This window comes from Strix aluco, chromosome 24, assembly GCF_031877795.1.
Source record: "Strix aluco isolate bStrAlu1 chromosome 24, bStrAlu1.hap1, whole genome shotgun sequence".
In the NCBI taxonomy this organism is placed as follows: Eukaryota; Metazoa; Chordata; class Aves; order Strigiformes; family Strigidae; genus Strix; species Strix aluco.
The window spans coordinates 9,961,945-9,978,457 of record NC_133954.1 but is presented as its reverse complement, the minus strand read 5'-3'; the positions used below and the strand labels follow the sequence as shown (position 1 = coordinate 9,978,457).

Below are 16,513 nucleotides of genomic sequence, written 5' to 3'. Positions count from 1 at the left end.
TCATCATTAACAATGTTCATGTTTCTTAATCAGCTCAAACCAGGAGCGTGGACCAGAGCTCTCGGCTGTGCTGGAGGCCGAGGGGCGCTGAGCAGACACCCGGCTCTGCCACGGGGACGGCTGCGTCCTCCCCCCTTCCTGGCCACTTGCCCTCGGCCTCAGCCTTTTGCCTCCCCCAGCAGCCAGCTCCTCCAGAGGCCCCGACTCCTGGCTGAGCATGGGGGGGCCGTGCAGCGGCTGGCAGGGAGGCGGCTTGGGACAAAGGGTGGGAATTGCTCGGTGCCTGACTCCTCTATGGACACAACCTCCCGTGCAGGGGAGCTGGGCTCGACAATGGGGCAGGCTGGGGAACGCTGGGCACGGCCTGGGTGGACAAAGTGGCGCTGGCCCTGCAGGATGCTGCTCCCGTCGCTGCCGAGAGACTTTGAGATCCTCACACCCACCGGTGAGGCTGGGACTCAGGCTGGAGCACGGGCCCCCCCTCACAGCCCTGCTGTGCCAGCTCCACACGTGCTTGGGAGAGCTCAGGGGTTGTGATGGTGCTTGAACCCGCTGCCTCTCCTCAGCTCGGCGAGGTGCATGGCCACGGTCCGTGGTGTGTGACCGGCCCTGGGCTGCGCTTGCCCCGGGCTTGCCCTGTTGGGGCTCTGGATGCTCTGCTGGGTAACTGCGAGTAAAGTGTGAACAGCCTTGGCTCACGCGGGCTCCATCCTCTACCCAAGGTCTTGTTGCCTTTTGCCCGCGTTGAATTTCCTCAATCCTGGACGCAGGAAGGCTCTGGACGTTCCTGACGTGGCTGGAGCTCGGGCTGCCGGCGGCGCTTTGCTCACCTGGTGCCGCTTGTTCCCATCCCCTGCGAGGGAGCTGGGCTGCTCCTCTGCCCGCGGGGCTCAGGGAGCTCTCGGTGCTCCCAGTGTGGTTTGGACTGGTGCTGCTGGTTTCCCCAGGCAGCAAGAGGCAGCTGTGGGAGAAGGGCTTCCCTAGTCCCCTCTGAACACAACGCGCGCTGCTGTTGCCATCTGCTGGCTCCTCTTACTTGGGTCCTGCTTGACAGGGCTTCGTCTCTGGGTCCTTCCAGACTCTGGATCTCACGGCTGTGAAGGAGCCTGCGCTGCCCTCGGGGGTGTCGTGCTGCTGCCTCGGCATGTGCTGCTCCTCGGGGAGGGACGTGGGACTGGGGTGCAGCCGCCTTCCCCAGAGCCACCGGGCTGCCACGGGCAAGGGCTGTCCGAGCTCCGAGCAGCTTTGGCTCAAATAGGTGTGCCTGCCTGCATACCTGCTGCCTGCCTGGGCCTGAGCGGGGCTGGTTTTGTGGTTACACACAGTGCCTGGAGCTGGGCTTCACCCTCCTGCCTGCTGGGATCTCTGAGGGGCTCCAGCAGCCCCTTTCCAAGCTTTGTGGGGGACAAGTGTGGCTACAACAGGGGCAACCTGCACCCAGCCAGGCCGTTCAGCCTTCCACCTTCCCAGGCAGCAGCACTGGCCGGTAGCAAGGGGCTGTGGAGCTGGAGCAGATGCTGGCAGTAGCACAAGGAGGGAGTGAAGCAGCTGCCTGTTCCCTGGGAGAGCGGCCTCTGCTCTGGCACAGGTGAGGGGAGCTGCCTCCCCCCGCCCTGAGCAGCACCCTGCTCACAGATCCCTTCCCTACCTCTGGGTCTGCCGTCAGCCCCGTTTTGTGCTGCCCTGAGGCACCAAGAGAGGTTCTTCCCTCTCTGGGCATCCAGCTCCTCTGTCACCAAGAGCTGAGATCAGGGCCCAGCCTCCCCATCAATCAACACCAAGAGAACACAAGCAGATTCTATGCAAAAGTATTTTATTGGATACAAAAACATTCCAATATCATGAAAAAAGTGATATTGTCGTTGATGGAGCTTGTCTGGGCTAAAACCCGAGACTTGCTCTCTCTGTTCCGGTCCTGCCGTGGGCCATCGGTTCCCCTCCCGTCACACCTGGGCTTTGCTGGTGGCTCTGTCCTCAGAGGCTGCTCCGGGCTGTGGGGCTGCAGGGTTCACCTGGATGGGCACGTTCCTCTCGGGGGCGGCCGGCAGCGCCAGCCTGGGGGCCTCGATGCGGAGCTGCCCCTCCTTGGACAGGGAGCAGGTCAGCGCCTCGGCGTCCACCTCCTCGGGCACGTCCCACTCCCGCTTCAGCACCTCGTACTTGTAGGAGAAGGAGCCCTTCTCGTCGGTGCTCTGCGTCTCCTTCTGCCCCACCAGCACCACCTTCCTGCCCACCACCTTCACCGACAGCTGCTCGGGGGCAAAGTCCTTCACATTCTGGCAGACGGAGAAGCCCTCGCCGGAGCCCTGGGTCGGGGCTGTGCTGGTGCTCGGGGCTCGCTCCATGGTGGTGGCTCCTTGGCCGCTCAGAAGCTGCTCGAAGCTGTTCATGAACTCCCGAATTTTCTCCATCTGCGGCATCTCGGTGAAGATGGACTCTGAGTATGGCCAGAGGGTCCTCATGGTGCCCAGCCGGCTGGCCAGGGAGCTGGTGGCGGGGGGTGAGAGGTGCAATCGGCAAAGCATCGCTGCTGCTGCTGCTGCTGCTGCTGCTGGTGGCTCTCGGGCTGGGAGCGCTCTGCCCCGGTCCTGCTGCCCGCGGCTTTTATTCCCCTTCCCAGGAGGAGTGGCCTCATCCTGCACATCACGTCATCCTCAGGAGAAGAGCTCAGCTCTTTCCAGCCTGTTCTAGCTCATTCTTGTTACTCATCCATGAGGAGAGGCACCTCTTACGTTGTGCCCAGCATACCTTCGCCCTTAGTCTTGCAGCTCTGCTCTCCTGGCTTATAATTAGCAGCATCACCTCAGCCTCTGAACGGGATGCCTGAGCCGCCCCTGCCAAAAAGCTTTGGCCTTTCTCCTTCCCAGGCAGGGAGCGGGGCTGGGCTCCTCCCCTCCCTGCCTTTCCCCCCTCGCCTGTGGCCTGTTCCCCCGATGCCTGCAGGCAGGACCCCTGCCCCCTTTGCAGGACCCACAGCTGCCCGGGGAGGGGGGGGACGACCCCCAGGTGAGAACACAAACCAGCCCAAGGGCCCCCCCGGGCGGGGTGCACAGGCGGGGTGCTGAGGGGCCAGGACAGGACGATGGGCAGCCCCCGGGGAGGGAGCGGGGGCGCCTAGAAAGTGCGAGAGACGTCTGGCAGCGGGTGACGTCGGAACACGGTACTGTAGGGGTGGGACCAAGGTGACGCGCTCCTGGCACAGCGTAACCCGCGCTCCGCCGAGCCCCCCCCCCCCCCCCCCGGCGCGGGGGCCACGGGAAGGGCTTCGCTCGCCCCCTGGCCGGCGGTCCCACGGGCCTTGCTGCATCACGGTGCCTCTGCAGAAACCCGAGCTCCCCGCGCTGACTGCAGCTCCCTATTTGTGGTGTGTGACTCGTCCCCAGAAGCAGGCGCTGCTATTTCGGCTGGCAGATAATCAGCCTCTCAAAAATAGGCGATGGCTGCAGGAGGGTGCGTGGGGAGAGAGTGTTCTGGAAGGGGCACACCCCCGGGCAGGGAAGGATAAAACCCGCCGCTGCCCGGCCCCAGCCCAGCACCGCGCCAGCCGCCGCACAGAGCCGCGCCAGGAGCAGCACCGCCAGCAGAGATGCTTTGCCGCCTGCACTTCGCGCCGCCTGCGACCAGCTCGCTGTTCCCATGGCTGGGGCCCATCCGCACCCTCTGGCCGCACCCAGGGACCCTCTTCGCTGAGCTGGAGCGAGAGCTGCGGCTGGAGATGGAGAGGGCTCGGGAGTTCATGAGCAGCTTCGAGCAGTTCCTGAGCAGCGGGAGCAGCCCCGGCCGGGTCGGCATCGCCGCGGAGCGAGCCCCGAGCGCCAGCGCAGCCCTGACCCAGGGCTCGGGCGAGGGCTTCTCCGTCTGCCAGGACGTGAAGGACTTTGCCCCCGAGCAGCTGTCGGTGAAGGTGGTGGGCAGGAAGGTGGTGCTGGTGGGGCAGAAGGAGACGCAGAGCACCGACGAGAAGGGCTCCTTCTCCTACAAGTACGAGGTGCTGAAGCGGGAGTGGGACGTGCCCGAGGAGGTGGACGCCGAGGCGCTGACCTGCTCCCTGTCCAAGGAGGGGCAGCTCCGCATCGAGGCCCCCAGGCTGGCGCTGCCGGCCGCCCCCGAGAGGAACGTGCCCATCCAGCTGGGGCCGGCGGCGGCGCAGCCAACGGCCAGCAGTGATGACGGAGCCGAGCGGGCCAAGGCGTGACGGCGAGCGGCACGGGGCCGGGCTGAGCCCGGCTGCCAGGGCAGCCGCGGGCCGCAGAGCGGGACCCCGCCGGGGGCTGTGCAACGGCCGGGAGGTCGGTGGTCTCTGCCCAAAACATGCGGCTTTTTTGATATGTAATAAATATTCGTGACTTTTATTTGTGTGGTCTCTGTGTCTGCTGGCCCTGGGCTTTGCCCACGCAGCCGGACGGTTGCCCGGGGGGTGGGCACGGCCCTGGCACCTCTCCCCAGCCCCACCTCGGCTGGGGGGGGCGTTCGAGGGGCTCCAGCGCTGAGCATCCCCGCGGGGGGCCCTGAGCATCCCCTCCCCGGGCAGCCTTTGGGCACCCGACCCCCATCTTTGGGGTGGTTCTGGGCCACTCCCGGGCGGTGCCCGTCCGTGCCAGCACCCCCCGTCCCCCCCCCGCCGCCATTGCCGGCACCTTCCAGGCGCCGCTCGCTCCTTCCCCGCCTGCCGCCAAGCCACGCCCCTCCGCGACTCAATGGGCGTGGCCTCCCATAAATGGGCAAGCGGGGCGGGACCACACTCCATATTGGGCGGAAAGGGCGGGGCGATACGGCGTGGCCACACCCCCGTATTGAACGGAATGAGGGCGGGGCGCAGAAGGTGGAGGGCGGGGCGTGGAGGCGGGAGGGGCGTGATCTCACCCCATATTTGGTGCGGGAGGCGTGGCCTCGCTCCATATTTGGAGGGGATGCGGGACGCGCCGTGCAGCGCCGAGCGCCGCCGAACCGGTCGCGGTACCGGTTACCGGAGCGGGGGCTCCGGCGGGCAGCGATGGCTCCGCGCCGCCCGCACGGCTCCGGGAGGGGGGTTCGGGGGGGTTGGTCCCCGTCGGGCCCCGACCTCGATCCCCTGGGGCCAGTTGACGCCGCCCGCAGCCCCGGGTGGGAGCGGAGCGCCCGCCCGGGGCTGCGGGCGGCGTCAACCGGCCACGGGAACCCCGGTTCCCCCCTCCCCACCCCAGCGAACTACCGATCCCGGCGTGCCCGGCGCGCAGGCGCAGTGAGCGCAGAGCGCACGCCGGGCCCGGCATGGCGGAGCCGGAGGCCGCGCAGCCCGGGCGGCCCCCGCCGGGCCCGGGGGGGGCGGCGGGGAGCGGCGGACCAGCGGCGGGAGGAGGAGGAGGAGGAGGAGGAGGAGGAGGAGCGGGATCCAGCGACCCGGCGCGGCCCGGGCTGAGCCAGCAGCAGCGGGCGAGCCAGCGCAAGGCGCAGGTGCGGGGGTTCCCCCGCGGCAAGAAGCTGGAGAAGTTGGGGGTCTTCTCGGCCTGCAAGGTGGGCGGGAGCGGTAACGGAGGCGGGGAGGGGGGTGCTGAGCTGGGCAGGGAGTGCAGGAGGGGGGTGCAAGGACGTGTGTGGGCAGGGGGTGCAGGAGGGGGGTGGCTGAGCCGGGCAGGGGGTGCAGGAGGGGATGCAAGGGCATGTAGGGGTGGGGGACGCAGGAGGGGGGGTGTAAGGATGTGCATGGGCAGGGGGTGCGGGAGGGGGGTGTCTGAGCTGGGCAGGGGGTGCAGGAGGGGGATGGAAGGCCATGCACGGGTGGGGGATGCAGGAGGGGGGGGTGCAAGGACGTGCGTGGGCTGGGGGGTGCAGGAGGGGGGTGCTGAGGTGTGTAAGGGAGGTGCCAGGACATCCCCGGGCAGGGGCTGCACACAGGGGGGTGTCGGGGCGCTGGGCCGTGCAGGGTGGGTGCTGCGGGAAGCTGGGTGCACGAACAGGGACGGGTGGGACTGGTGGAGGCGGCTCCGCGGGGGGTTTGTTTGCCCAGGGAAGGTGGCGGGTTTCACCGCGTGACACGTCCCTCGTCCCAGGCCAACGACGCCTGCAAGTGCAACGGCTGGAAGAACCCCAACCCCCCCACCGCCCCCCGCATGGACCTGCAGCAGCCGGTGACCAACCTGAGCGAGCCTTGCCGGAGCTGCGGCCACGCACTGGGTAACCCCCCGTGGGGCGCCGGGGACCCCCCCGGGGAGAGGGAGCCGTGTTGACCCCCCGCCAGTCTCACTGTGGCTCTCTCCGCGCCGCAGCGGACCACGTGTCCCACCTGGAGAACGTCTCGGAGGAGGAGATCAACCGACTGCTGGGCATGGTGGTGGACGTGGAAAACCTCTTCATGTCGGTGCACAAGGAGGAGGACACGGACACCAAGCAGGTGTATTTCTACCTGTTCAAGGTGCGTCTGGGGCTGGGCACGTCTTGCCGCCCCACGGGTGGAGAGGGGGGCTCGCACAGGGTCCCTTGGCTTTGCTGGGAGCTGCGCTCTGTCCATGCCTGCCGGCCCCCTGCCAGCCCCGCTGAGACCCGAAACAGCGGCCCTGCCCCAGGAGCGAGCGCTCTCCCGGCCCGGAATTCCCCCCGGGAGGGAGGTTTCCCGGGAAGACACCCCGGCCCCTTCCTGGCTGCGGGAACCTGCGCAGCCCCGCGGCGGCGTTCTGCCGCTGCCCCCCGGCGCGGGCTGTGCCCGGTTCTCGGGTCAGCGCCTCCCCTGGTGTCTTCGCAGCTCCTGCGGAAGTGCATCCTGCAGATGAGCCAGCCGGTGGTCGAGGGCTCCCTGGGCAGCCCCCCCTTCGAGAAGCCAAACATTGAGCAGGTGAGGCTGCAGGCAGGCTCACCCCCCTGCGCTGGTGGCTTGTCCTGTGTTTTGCTGCGCCTGCACAGTCCCGTTCCTCTTCGGGGGCAGCACCCGCTGCCCCTCCACCGCCCCTTCCTCTCCCCAGGGGGTCCTGAACTTTGTCCAGTACAAGTTCAGCCACTTGCCGCCCAAGGAGCGACAGACCATGTACGAGCTCTCCAAGATGTTCCTGCTCTGCCTCAACTACTGGAAGCTGGAGACGCCGTCCCAGTTCCGGCAGCGCTCCCAGAACGATGATGTGGCCACCTACAAGGTCAACTACACGAGGTGAGGGCGGGAGGGGGGCTGAGCCAGCCAGCCCGGGGGTCTGCCCAGGTCTGAGCCTCCCCGCTGGCCCGTTGGCAGAGCAGGCGCCCCCAGGGGACACCGCTCCCCAGTAACGTCAGCTGCGGCCCCCCGGGCGCTGCTCCGCTCCTCCCGCTTCCAGCGGCGCTGTCCCAGGAGGGTGCGGGCGCTCTGGGGTCTCTGGTCACGGCCCCCTCGCTGCAGCCGCGTCCTTGTCTCCGAAGGTGGTTGTGCTACTGCCACGTGCCGCAGAGCTGCGACAGCCTCCCCCGCTACGAGACCACCCACGTCTTCGGGCGCAGCCTCCTCAAGTCCATCTTCACGGTCACCCGCCGGCAGCTGCTGGAGAAGTTCCGGGTGGAGAAGGACAAGCTGGTGCCGGAGAAGCGGACGCTGATCCTCACCCACTTCCCCAAGTAGGTGCCCAGCGCGGGGGGGTCTCGTCCCTTGGGGCGCTCACGCACCGCGCGTGGCCGACGTCCCGCTCCCGCCCAGGTTCCTGTCCATGCTGGAGGAGGAGATCTACGGCGAGAACTCCCCAATCTGGGAGGCCGATTTCACCGTGCCGGCCGCGGAGGGGGCCCAGCTGGTGTCTCGCCCAGGTATCTCGGGGAGCGGCCCCCCCAGCTTGGGGGCTGCAGGACGAAGGGCCGAGGTGCGGGTGAGCCGTGGTGGAGGCTGGGCTGCCGCGGCGTGACGAGCTGCTTCCTGGCAGTCGTGGGCATCACCGGTCTCTTGCAGCCGCGGTCAGCACCGTCGCCGTGCCCACCGCTCCGCTCTTCAGCAAGAAGCTCAGCAACAGCAGCTCTGCCGCCAGCATGGACGCCAGCACCCCGGAGCCGCTGCCAGGTAGGGCCGGCGCGGCGGGAGCTGGGACCTTCCTGGGTCCCTCCCGGTGCTGGATGTGCCGCTCCGCTCCCCAGGGGAGAAGCGGAAGCTCCCCGAGAGCCTGACGCTGGAAGATGCCAAGCGGATCCGCGTCATGGGAGACATCCCCATGGAGCTGGTGAACGAGGTCATGCTGACCATCACCGACCCCGCTGCCATGCTGGGCCCCGAGGTACGGCCTGGGGGTGCTGGGGCCGCGCCGCCGCTTTCCCGGCGTGCCAGGGCCGGTGAAACCCCCCGCGCCCCCTCCCCAGACCAGCCTGCTGTCGGCGAACGCGGCGCGGGACGAGACGGCTCGGCTGGAGGAGCGCCGCGGCATCATCGAGTTCCACGTCATCGGCAACTCGCTCTCGCAGAAATCCAACAAGAAGATCCTGATGTGGCTGGTGGGCTTGCAGAACGTCTTCTCGCACCAGCTGCCCCGTATGCCCAAGGAGTACATCACCCGCCTCGTCTTCGACCCGTGCGTGGCTCGGGGGGCGCGGGGAGGGGGGCTGGTGTGGGGGGCTCCCGTCTCACCCTGGCTGCCCGCAGGAAGCACAAGACCCTGGCGCTGATCAAGGACGGCCGCGTGATCGGGGGCATCTGCTTCCGCATGTTCCCCACCCAGGGCTTCACGGAGATCGTCTTCTGCGCCGTCACCTCCAACGAACAAGTCAAGGTGCGAGCGGGGAGGCGGGGGGTGGCCACGGCACGGGGGGCCCCAGCAGCCCAGGGCGGTGGCCGCGGTGGGGGGAGGAGCGGGGTGCTCTTGCTGTAGCTGGTAGAGCCCGGGGGGGTCCCAGCCCCTCGGGCCGCCGGACCCACTCAGCGCTGGCCGGCCCCGAGCAGCAGTGCTTGCCCTTGGCCCTCTTCCCGCTGCCCCTGTCTGGGGGTGGGAGGGGGCCGTGTGTCCCCGCTGACTTGGGGGGCACAGGGGGGGTCCCTGTCTCACGGTGGCTCCCCCAGGGCTATGGGACACACCTGATGAACCACCTGAAGGAGTATCACATCAAGCACAACATCCTCTACTTCCTCACCTACGCCGACGAATATGCCATCGGCTACTTCAAGAAGCAGGTGAGCTCCTTCCCCCGGGTCACCCCCCCCTTGTCCCCCCCTGCCCGCCAGCCCCCTCCCACCTGCCCGCTCCCCCCTAGGGCTTTTCCAAGGACATCAAGGTCCCCAAGAGCCGCTACCTGGGCTACATCAAGGACTATGAGGGGGCGACGCTGATGGAGTGTGAGCTGAACCCCCGCATCCCCTACACCGAGCTCTCACACATCATCAAGAAGCAGAAGGAGGTTCGTCCCGCGGGCGGGGCTGCCCGGGAGGGGACACTGCGGTGGCAGTGTGGCCTCCAACCCCCCTTCCCGCCGCAGATCATCAAGAAGCTGATTGAGAGGAAGCAGGCGCAGATCCGCAAGGTCTACCCTGGCCTGACCTGCTTCAAGGAGGGCGTGCGGCAGATCCCCATCGAGAGCGTCCCCGGCATCCGTGAGTCCCACAGGCAGGGGCTGTCGGGCTCTGCCCCCCCCCGCCCCCCCCCCCCCGCCCACAGGGCACTTGGTGACCTTGACACTTGTCTTCCAGGAGAAACGGGATGGAAACCCCTGGGGAAGGAGAAGGGGTGAGTGCTGCTCGGGGGGGTGGGGCTCCCACAGCAGCTCCTCGCTCCCGGCGCTGGGACGGGGCGGGGGGAGCGCTGGGACAGGGTGAGGCACCCCCCCGCTGACGGGCGCTGGCTTTGTCCCGCAGGAAGGAGCTGAAGGATCCAGACCAGCTCTACAACACCCTGAAGAACCTCCTGGCCCAGATCAAGGTGTGGGGTCCCTGCCCTGTCCGTCCCCCCCCTCCCCCAGCCCTTGGAGCTGCCTCCCCTGGGGGCTGGGCTCTGCCCTTGGGGCGTGGGGGGGGACCCTCGTGTGCTGGGGCGAGCAGGGGCTGTGTGTAACCTGCCCCCCGCCCTCTCCCCAGACCCACCCCAGCGCGTGGCCCTTCATGGAGCCGGTGAAGAAGTCGGAGGCGCCGGATTACTATGAAATCATCCGCTTCCCCATCGGTAGGTGGTTGGGCTGGGACCCCCCGGGGCAGGGACCCCCTGAGGCAGGCTGGGGCGGGGGGGTGTGGTTGTGCTGGGGGGTCGGGGTTGGGCTGCTGGGAGCCCTGGGACAGTCCAGAAGGGAGAGGGATGAGCCTGGATGCCGGGGTGGTGCGGAGGCCTGGGGGACCTGACCCCTCCCCACCCCCAGACCTGAAGACCATGACCGAGCGCCTGAAGAACCGCTACTACGTCACCAAGAAGCTCTTCATCGCCGACCTGCAGCGCATCATCACCAACTGCCGCGAGTACAACCCCCCCGACAGCGACTACTGCAAATGTGCCAACACCCTCGAGAAGTTCTTCTACTTCAAGCTCAAGGAGGGGGGGCTCATCGACAAGTAGGGGAGCTGGCCTGGACCCGCCTTGGCCACTGGCCCCCCGTAGGAGGGACCTGGCCCCCCCCCTCCCTGGGCAGGGGCTGCTGGAGGGTTTGCTGCTGCTACTGCGCAGCCAGGGGGAGCTGGGCCTTCCCTGGGGGGGTGATGGGGCAGGGGGTGCTTTTATCCCCCAACAGCTGCCTGCCTCTCCTGGGGGGGAGCAGTGAGGCTGGAGCTGCCTCATCAGGATCGGGCAAGGGCAGCGCTGAGTTTCTTGCCCCTCCTTGGGGGCTGGAAGCCCCCCCCCCGCTGCCGGCGCTTCCCTCCCTCCCAGGGTCGTGCCTTCTGCCCTGGCTCTGCGGCAGGGTGGGGGCACACAAGTGCTTTGGTTTTCTGCTTCCGTCCAGGCAGAGGCAGCCCCTGGCCCCTCTCATTGAATGTAGGGCAGGGCCTGGCCCTGCCCCCCCGGGGCTGCTGGTGCTCCAGGGTCCCGCTGGGAGGGGGGGCTCTGCCCCCGCACCCCCCAGCTCCTGCTGCCTCTGTCAGCTCTTCCCTCCCCGCTGGGGGCAGATTTGCCCCCCTCCTTGCCTGTACAGCCTTCCCTGCCTGCTCCTGCTGCCTGCCCTGCCTGCTGCTCCTCTGGCTCCCGGGGGCTGGGGGGGGCCCAGTGCTGCCCTGGCCTCTGCTCCCCCTGCTCTGCCCCAGCCGGGAGCCAGCCTCAGTCGCTGGGGGGGGGTCAGCTCCTGCTCGCCTCCCCCCTTTCTGCCCCCTCCCTGCACCCCAGGGGCGGTGCTGCCCCCCCCCCCCCCCGTGCCTCTTTGGGTGCTGGGCTGGCGAGTGCCTGACCCCCCAGCTCTGACCTTTCCCCCCACCTCGCTTGCCCACCCCCTGCTGCCTTGTGTCCCCCCCCCGCCGTGCTGTCACCGTTGGGTGGGTGCTGGTGCTGCTCTGCAGCTCGCTGGCCTCGCCGAGATGGGACCACCCCCCCCACTCCTCTCCTGCCACCGATTCCACTTGACTGTTGTTTTGTTTATTTGGATTTTTGGGGTTTTTTTGGTTTTTTTTTTAAATAAACGTCCTCGTGCAGACCCAGCTGCCTCCTTGAGTCTGGCCCGGCAGCACGACCGGGAGTGGGGGCTGCACCCTGGGGGGGGCCTTGGAGTTGGGGAGAGGGCCAGGAGCATCTCGGGGCTGGGGGGGGCTGATCTGGGGGGGCCCGGGCTGGCCGCGGAGCCGGGGCCGGTTGGGGTGCGGGGGGGGGGGGGGGGGGGGGCGGGGCGACTGCGGGAGCTCCACCCGGTTTCGGTTTCTGTTCGTGGCCGGGGCTCCCGGCAGGGGGGTCCGGGGCCGCTGCGGGACCGGGCAGGCACCGGGGGGCGTGGGGGGTGCGGGCAGCCCGGCTTGGCCCCGCTCGGTTCGGCTCGGCTCGGCCCAGCCCGGCCCCGCCGCCCGCACGGTCCCTCCCGGCAGCGCGGCCGGCGGGGCCCCCCCTCGCCGGGGCTCCGGCAGGACGCGCCGCCCCGAGTTTCGTTTCCCGGCTGGGGCCGGGATGGAGCTGCGGGGGTACCAGCGGGAGGTGGCGACCCCGGCGCTGCGCGGCCGCAACAGCATCATCTGGCTGCCCACGGGCGCCGGGAAGACCCGCGCTGCCGTCCACGTCTGCCGGCGGCACCTGGAGAGCCGGCGGGGCGGCCGGGTGGCCGTGCTGGTCAACAAGGTGCCCCTCGCCCCCCATCCCCTGCCCCGGGGCGAGCGGTGGTCCCGGGCCGGGGCTGAGCGGGCTCTGGTGGGCGCAGGTGCACCTGGTGGAGCAGCACGCCGGGAAGGAGTTCCACGCGCTGCAGGACGCGTTCAGGGTGAGGGCCGTCAGCGGCGACAGCAGCCACAAGTCCTTCTTCGCCAGCGTGATGAAGCAGAGCGACGTCGTCATCTGCACGGCCCAGATCCTGCAGAACGCGCTGGTCAGCGGGGACGAGGACACGCGCGTGGAGCTGACGGGTGGGCGCGGGACCCCCTGACGCCTCCCCGGCCGAGCCCCCGCCGCTGCCCGGCGGCTCCCGTGCGGCTCACCCCGCTCCTCTCCCTCGCCCGGCGCAGATTTCTCGCTGCTGGTGATAGACGAGTGCCACCACACGCACAAGGAAGCTGTCTACAACAAGATCATGCTGAATTACCTCCGGCGCAAGCTCAGCGGGCAGCGGGACCTGCCGCAGGTCCTGGGCCTGACGGCGTCCCCGGGCACCGGGGGGGCGACCTCCTTCGAGGGGGCCATGGAGCACATCCTGCAGGTGGGTCCCACGCCCCCCGTCCTGTGCCAAGGCGGGGTGCGACAGCCCCGGGTGTCCCTTGGGGTGGGCGTTGATAACGTGGTGGTGGGCGATGGGCGGCCCCGGGGAGACACCCCTCAAATGCGCCGTGTGGCCCCGGGCGGCCGGCTGAGGGCTGGAAGCGGGGTCCCGCCCTCTCAGATTTGTGCCAACCTGGACGCCGAGGAGATCGTGTCGGCACAGGAGGAGGCGCAGCAGCTGCAGAGCCACGTCCCCCAGCCCAGGAAGCAGTACGACCTGTGCCAGGAGAGGGCCCAGGTGAGGCCGGAGCCGCGGGGCTGGTGGGGCAGCGGGTGAGACCCCCCCGAGCCCTGCTGAGCCGGGGGGCTGTGCCCCCCCCAGCCGCTTCACTCTGGGAACCGGCTGACCCGGCGCTTCGGTGCAGGGGGTCCTGCGCCCTAGGCTGCGCCTCCGAGGCCGTGCACAAAGCGATGTCCCCGCTTCCTCGGGTCCTGAGCCCCTCTCTGCCCCCAGGACCCCTTTGGCGAGCGGCTGAAGAAGGTGATGGAGCAGATCCAGCAGCACATGGAGATGCCCGGCCTGCCGCAGGACTTCGGCACGCAGATTTACGAGCAGCGCGTCGTGGAGCTGGAGAAGAAGGGTGAGGCGGGGGGCGGTGCGGGGGGGCAGAGCTGGCGGCCGTGGGCCCAGGCTGTGACCATGACATGCCCCGTCCCTGGCCAGCGGCAGAGACGTTTTGTCGCAAGACGCGGGTGTGTGCGCTGCACCTGCGCAAGTACAACGACGCTTTGCTGATCAACGACACGGTGCGGATGGTCGACGCCTTCCAGTGCCTCCAGCAGTTCTACGCTGCCGAGCTGGACGAGAAGGACCCCACCGAGCGCTTCCTCGCCGCCACGTTTGAGGGTAACGGAGGGGCCTGGCGGGGGGTCGGCGCTGGCTGCGTTTGGGGGGTGGGGAGCCCCCCTGACACCCCGCTTGCCTGCGCAGAGAACAGGATGAGCCTGCAGGCGCTCGCCGGGGACCGGCGCTATGAGAACCCCAGGTTGGGCAAGCTGGAGGAGATCCTGCGGGAGCACTTCCAGCCCCTGGGAGCCTCTCGTGGCATCGTCTTCACCAAGACCCGGCAGAGCGCCCACGCGCTGCTCAGCTGGCTGCAGGACACGGCCACGCTCTGCGGGCAGCACGTCAGGGCTGCCGTCCTCACCGGCGCCGGCTACAGCAACCAGACCAGGCCCATGACGCAGGTGAGCGGAGGGTGGGAGGGAGCTGGACCTTCCCCCCTCCGCACGCTCGGTGGGTGCTGGCGGGTGCTGCCAGGGGCTCGGAGCCCCACGCCGCTGCATCAGCCACTCTCCCCCCAGAACGAGCAGCAGAACGTGATCAAGCTGTTCCGCGAGGGAGCCCTCAACCTGCTCTTCTCCACCAGCGTGGCCGAGGAGGGCCTGGATATCCCCGAGTGCAACATCGTGGTCCGCTACGGGCTGATGACCAACGAGATCGCCATGATGCAGGTAGCTGCCCGGGCTCCCCCCAGCCCCTTTGCCCGGTCCTGGGGCAGGGGCAGACTGCCAGGATGCCCCAAAGCCACGGGGGTGGGACACGGGGGCTCTTGCATCCTACGGCCTCTGGCAGCTCCCTGGGGATGAGCCCAGCCCCTGGCAGAGCATCTCCTTGGCGAGGTGCAGCAGGGCGCGGAGGGTGGGTCCGTCCTCGCAGGGTGGCCCGGGGAGGTGGGGGGTTGGCCACAACCCTCCTCTGCTGACCGCAGCATCTGGCCCTTCTGCTGCAGGCCCGGGGCCGTGCCCGTGCTGAAAACAGCGTCTACTCCGTCCTCGCCAAAGCCAACAGCAGAGAGGCCTCCCGCGAGCTGCTCAACGAGGACCTCGTGGAGCTGATGGAGAGGGCGGTCAGAGCAGTGCAGGCCCTGCCCGAGCAGGAGTACCGCCTCAGGGTGAGCGCTGCCCCGAGCGCCGGCGGGGTCAGGCAGCTCCTGCCTGCAGCTGCTGCCTGCGCACAGCCCTCTGCCCCCTGCTTTGTGCTGCCTGCTCTCCACTGGGGCGGCACCTGCCACCCCCTGCCCGTCCTGCCCTGCCCGCTCGCGCTCTCCGGGACGGTGCATCTCTCCGCGGCCGTGTGTCTTGCCACGTCTGCCGTCTGTCTGTGCTGTAGCCCTGCACTGACCCCTGCCCTGCCCCTGCCCTCTGCAGATCGAGGAGCTGCAGCGAGTCGCCGTGACCAGCTGGCTCATGAAGGAGGCCAGGATCAGCGAGAGGCGGCGTCTGCACGACCCGGACGCTGTTCTCCTCTACTGCGTCAACTGCAACACGGCGGTGTGCCGCGGCAGCGACCTCCGCACCGTGGAGGGCATGCACCACGTCAACATCAACCCCAACTTCGGGTAGGGGCTGCCGGGGGCGAGCGGGCAGAGCCTGGCTGCCAGCGGGAGCCGCTGCTTGGGACAGGCAGGGGGTGGCAGCAGCCTGCTGCCCGCTCTATCTTGGGGACACCGGCCCAGGGAGCTCGTGGGGGCTTGGTAGGACCCTGTGACTATGGTAGCACCCCCCCCGCCCCGTTTCTGTCCCCCGGACCATCGTCCTTAGTGTCTTTCGGGCTCTTCCTTGCAGGTTGTATTACAGAGTTTCCTCTGGGAAAATAGAGTTCCAGCGGACGTTCAGGGACTGGGAGCCCGGCTGCCGCATCGCGTGCAGCCAGTGCAGCCAGGTGAGCGCGGCGATGCCCCCGCGGCTGCAGCCCCCCCGGAGCTGGAGGGGCAGGAGGGGCCTCGTGCCCCAGCTCCTGGCTGAGGCGCGGAGCTGCAGCAGCCCGTGTCCCTGTGACGTCCGCGGGACACGGGCACGGGCCGCTGGCTCCAAAGGGGGACGTACCCTGGGAGCAAGGAGCTGCCTCCCTCCCAGGTGCGTGTGGCCCCGCAGCCGGGGACGCTGCATGACCGTCCCCTCCCTGCCCACACAGGACTGGGGAATGGAGATGATCTACCGGCAGGTGAAGCTGCCCATCCTCTGCATCAAAAACTTCGTGGTGGAGACGCCGGCTGAGAAGAGGAGGTACAAGAAGTGGAGCGCCGTCACGTTCCCCGTCGAGGAGTTTGACTACCTGGACTACTGCTCCAGCACCCACAGCCGGTCCTTCTAGCACAGGCTCTGCTCAGGAGAGGGCTGTTCCCAGGCCACCCCCTGGGGCAGTGGGACCCTTCCTGTCGCCCTCAGTGTGGGACCCTCCCTCCAGGCCCATGTGGCCAGAGCGCCACGGCTCGCTCCTCTCTTCCTCGCTGGCCCAGGCCACCGCAGCACATCCCTGGCTGGAGCCCGTCCCTGTGGGAGGCGGCGGCTGCGCCCACCCAAAAAGGACGAGGCTCGGGGATGGGAAAGGACCCGAACCCTTCCCTGCCCGCTGCTCCCCGTGCTGCTGCCTTCCCCTGCCGTCCCCCAGCGCTGCCGGGCCGCTGCCGTGCCAGGTGAATCTGCCATTTCCCGTGGCCCAGGACATGTCCCAGCGCTGGGGCAGCCTCCGCTCTGCTTTGCCAAGTCGCTTGTCCTCCATTAAACCCGGGCGTGTGCGCCGCGATCCAGGGACGCGCTGGCGGTTTCATTCACCGCGGGAACTCGCTGCCGTGGGATGTCGCAATCGATGGACGACCGGCCCGTCGCCTGCTGGGGAGCCAGACCCCTCCGGCCCCACGCTGGTATGTGTGGGGCTGCCAGTCCTACCCCTTGCTGCAGACACTGGCCAGAGGGACCCACCTCAGCCCCCCCTGATCCCCTCAAAACCCCCTGTGGCC

At 68.8% G+C, this 16,513-nt stretch overlaps 4 protein-coding genes across 5 annotated transcripts; 3 read left to right on the top strand and 1 right to left on the bottom strand.

Moving 5' to 3' along the window:
- Positions 1 to 1,796: 1,796 nt before the first annotated feature.
- LOC141933942 (heat shock protein 30C-like) lies at positions 1,797 to 2,859 on the bottom strand. The gene has a single exon (XM_074849086.1). The coding sequence runs from the start codon at positions 2,523 to 2,525 to the stop codon at positions 1,944 to 1,946; it is 582 nt and encodes a 193-aa protein (XP_074705187.1). The 5' UTR covers positions 2,526 to 2,859; the 3' UTR covers positions 1,797 to 1,943.
- Positions 2,860 to 3,430: 571 nt separating this feature from the next.
- LOC141933941 (heat shock protein 30C-like) lies at positions 3,431 to 4,352 on the top strand. Its single transcript, XM_074849085.1, has one exon. It carries the CDS (start codon positions 3,587 to 3,589, stop codon positions 4,193 to 4,195), a length of 609 nt encoding a protein of 202 aa, XP_074705186.1. The 5' UTR covers positions 3,431 to 3,586; the 3' UTR covers positions 4,196 to 4,352.
- An 898-nt stretch (positions 4,353 to 5,250) lies between these two features.
- On the top strand, positions 5,251 to 11,505 carry KAT2A (lysine acetyltransferase 2A). The gene is made up of 18 exons (XM_074849691.1): positions 5,251 to 5,493; positions 6,030 to 6,153; positions 6,246 to 6,391; positions 6,719 to 6,808; positions 6,936 to 7,117; positions 7,360 to 7,551; positions 7,631 to 7,737; positions 7,877 to 7,984; positions 8,059 to 8,195; positions 8,278 to 8,486; positions 8,558 to 8,684; positions 8,972 to 9,082; positions 9,163 to 9,306; positions 9,385 to 9,499; positions 9,596 to 9,632; positions 9,761 to 9,824; positions 9,980 to 10,064; positions 10,255 to 11,505. The coding sequence occupies exons 1-18, from the start codon at positions 5,251 to 5,253 to the stop codon at positions 10,446 to 10,448; spliced, it is 2,415 nt and encodes an 804-aa protein (XP_074705792.1). The 3' UTR covers positions 10,449 to 11,505.
- Positions 11,506 to 11,838: 333 nt separating this feature from the next.
- DHX58 (DExH-box helicase 58) lies at positions 11,839 to 16,303 on the top strand. Of its 2 annotated transcripts, XM_074849692.1 has the most exons (12): positions 11,840 to 12,140; positions 12,220 to 12,421; positions 12,521 to 12,711; positions 12,892 to 13,008; positions 13,225 to 13,351; positions 13,435 to 13,617; positions 13,702 to 13,958; positions 14,076 to 14,225; positions 14,504 to 14,665; positions 14,922 to 15,112; positions 15,339 to 15,435; positions 15,688 to 16,303. In XM_074849692.1, exons 1-12 carry the CDS (start codon positions 11,973 to 11,975, stop codon positions 15,865 to 15,867), a joined length of 2,025 nt encoding a protein of 674 aa, XP_074705793.1. In that variant the 5' UTR covers positions 11,840 to 11,972; the 3' UTR covers positions 15,868 to 16,303. The 2 variants fall into 2 exon arrangements, with proteins under 2 accessions (XP_074705794.1, XP_074705793.1); XM_074849693.1 differs by lacking the exon at positions 12,892 to 13,008 and having other exon boundaries at positions 11,839 to 12,140.
- The last annotated feature ends 210 nt before the right edge of the window (positions 16,304 to 16,513 follow it).

Bases quoted from the DNA above. Each gene is read 5' to 3' on its own strand.
- KAT2A (XM_074849691.1), top strand. From the start codon at position 5,251: ATGGCGGAGCCGGAGGCCGCGCAGCCCGGGCGGCCCCCGCCGGGCCCG. The intron at 7,738-7,876 runs GTATCTCGGGGA...GGTCTCTTGCAG, and splicing joins CCAGCTGGTGTCTCGCCCAG to CCGCGGTCAGCACCGTCGCC. The intron at 9,825-9,979 runs GTGTGGGGTCCC...CCCTCTCCCCAG, and splicing joins ACCTCCTGGCCCAGATCAAG to ACCCACCCCAGCGCGTGGCC.
- LOC141933942 (XM_074849086.1), bottom strand. From the start codon at position 2,525: ATGCTTTGCCGATTGCACCTCTCACCCCCCGCCACCAGCTCCCTGGCC.
- LOC141933941 (XM_074849085.1), top strand. From the start codon at position 3,587: ATGCTTTGCCGCCTGCACTTCGCGCCGCCTGCGACCAGCTCGCTGTTC.
- DHX58 (XM_074849692.1), top strand. From the start codon at position 11,973: ATGGAGCTGCGGGGGTACCAGCGGGAGGTGGCGACCCCGGCGCTGCGC. The intron at 12,141-12,219 runs GTGCCCCTCGCC...TGGTGGGCGCAG, and splicing joins TGGCCGTGCTGGTCAACAAG to GTGCACCTGGTGGAGCAGCA. The intron at 14,226-14,503 runs GTAGCTGCCCGG...CTTCTGCTGCAG, and splicing joins ACGAGATCGCCATGATGCAG to GCCCGGGGCCGTGCCCGTGC.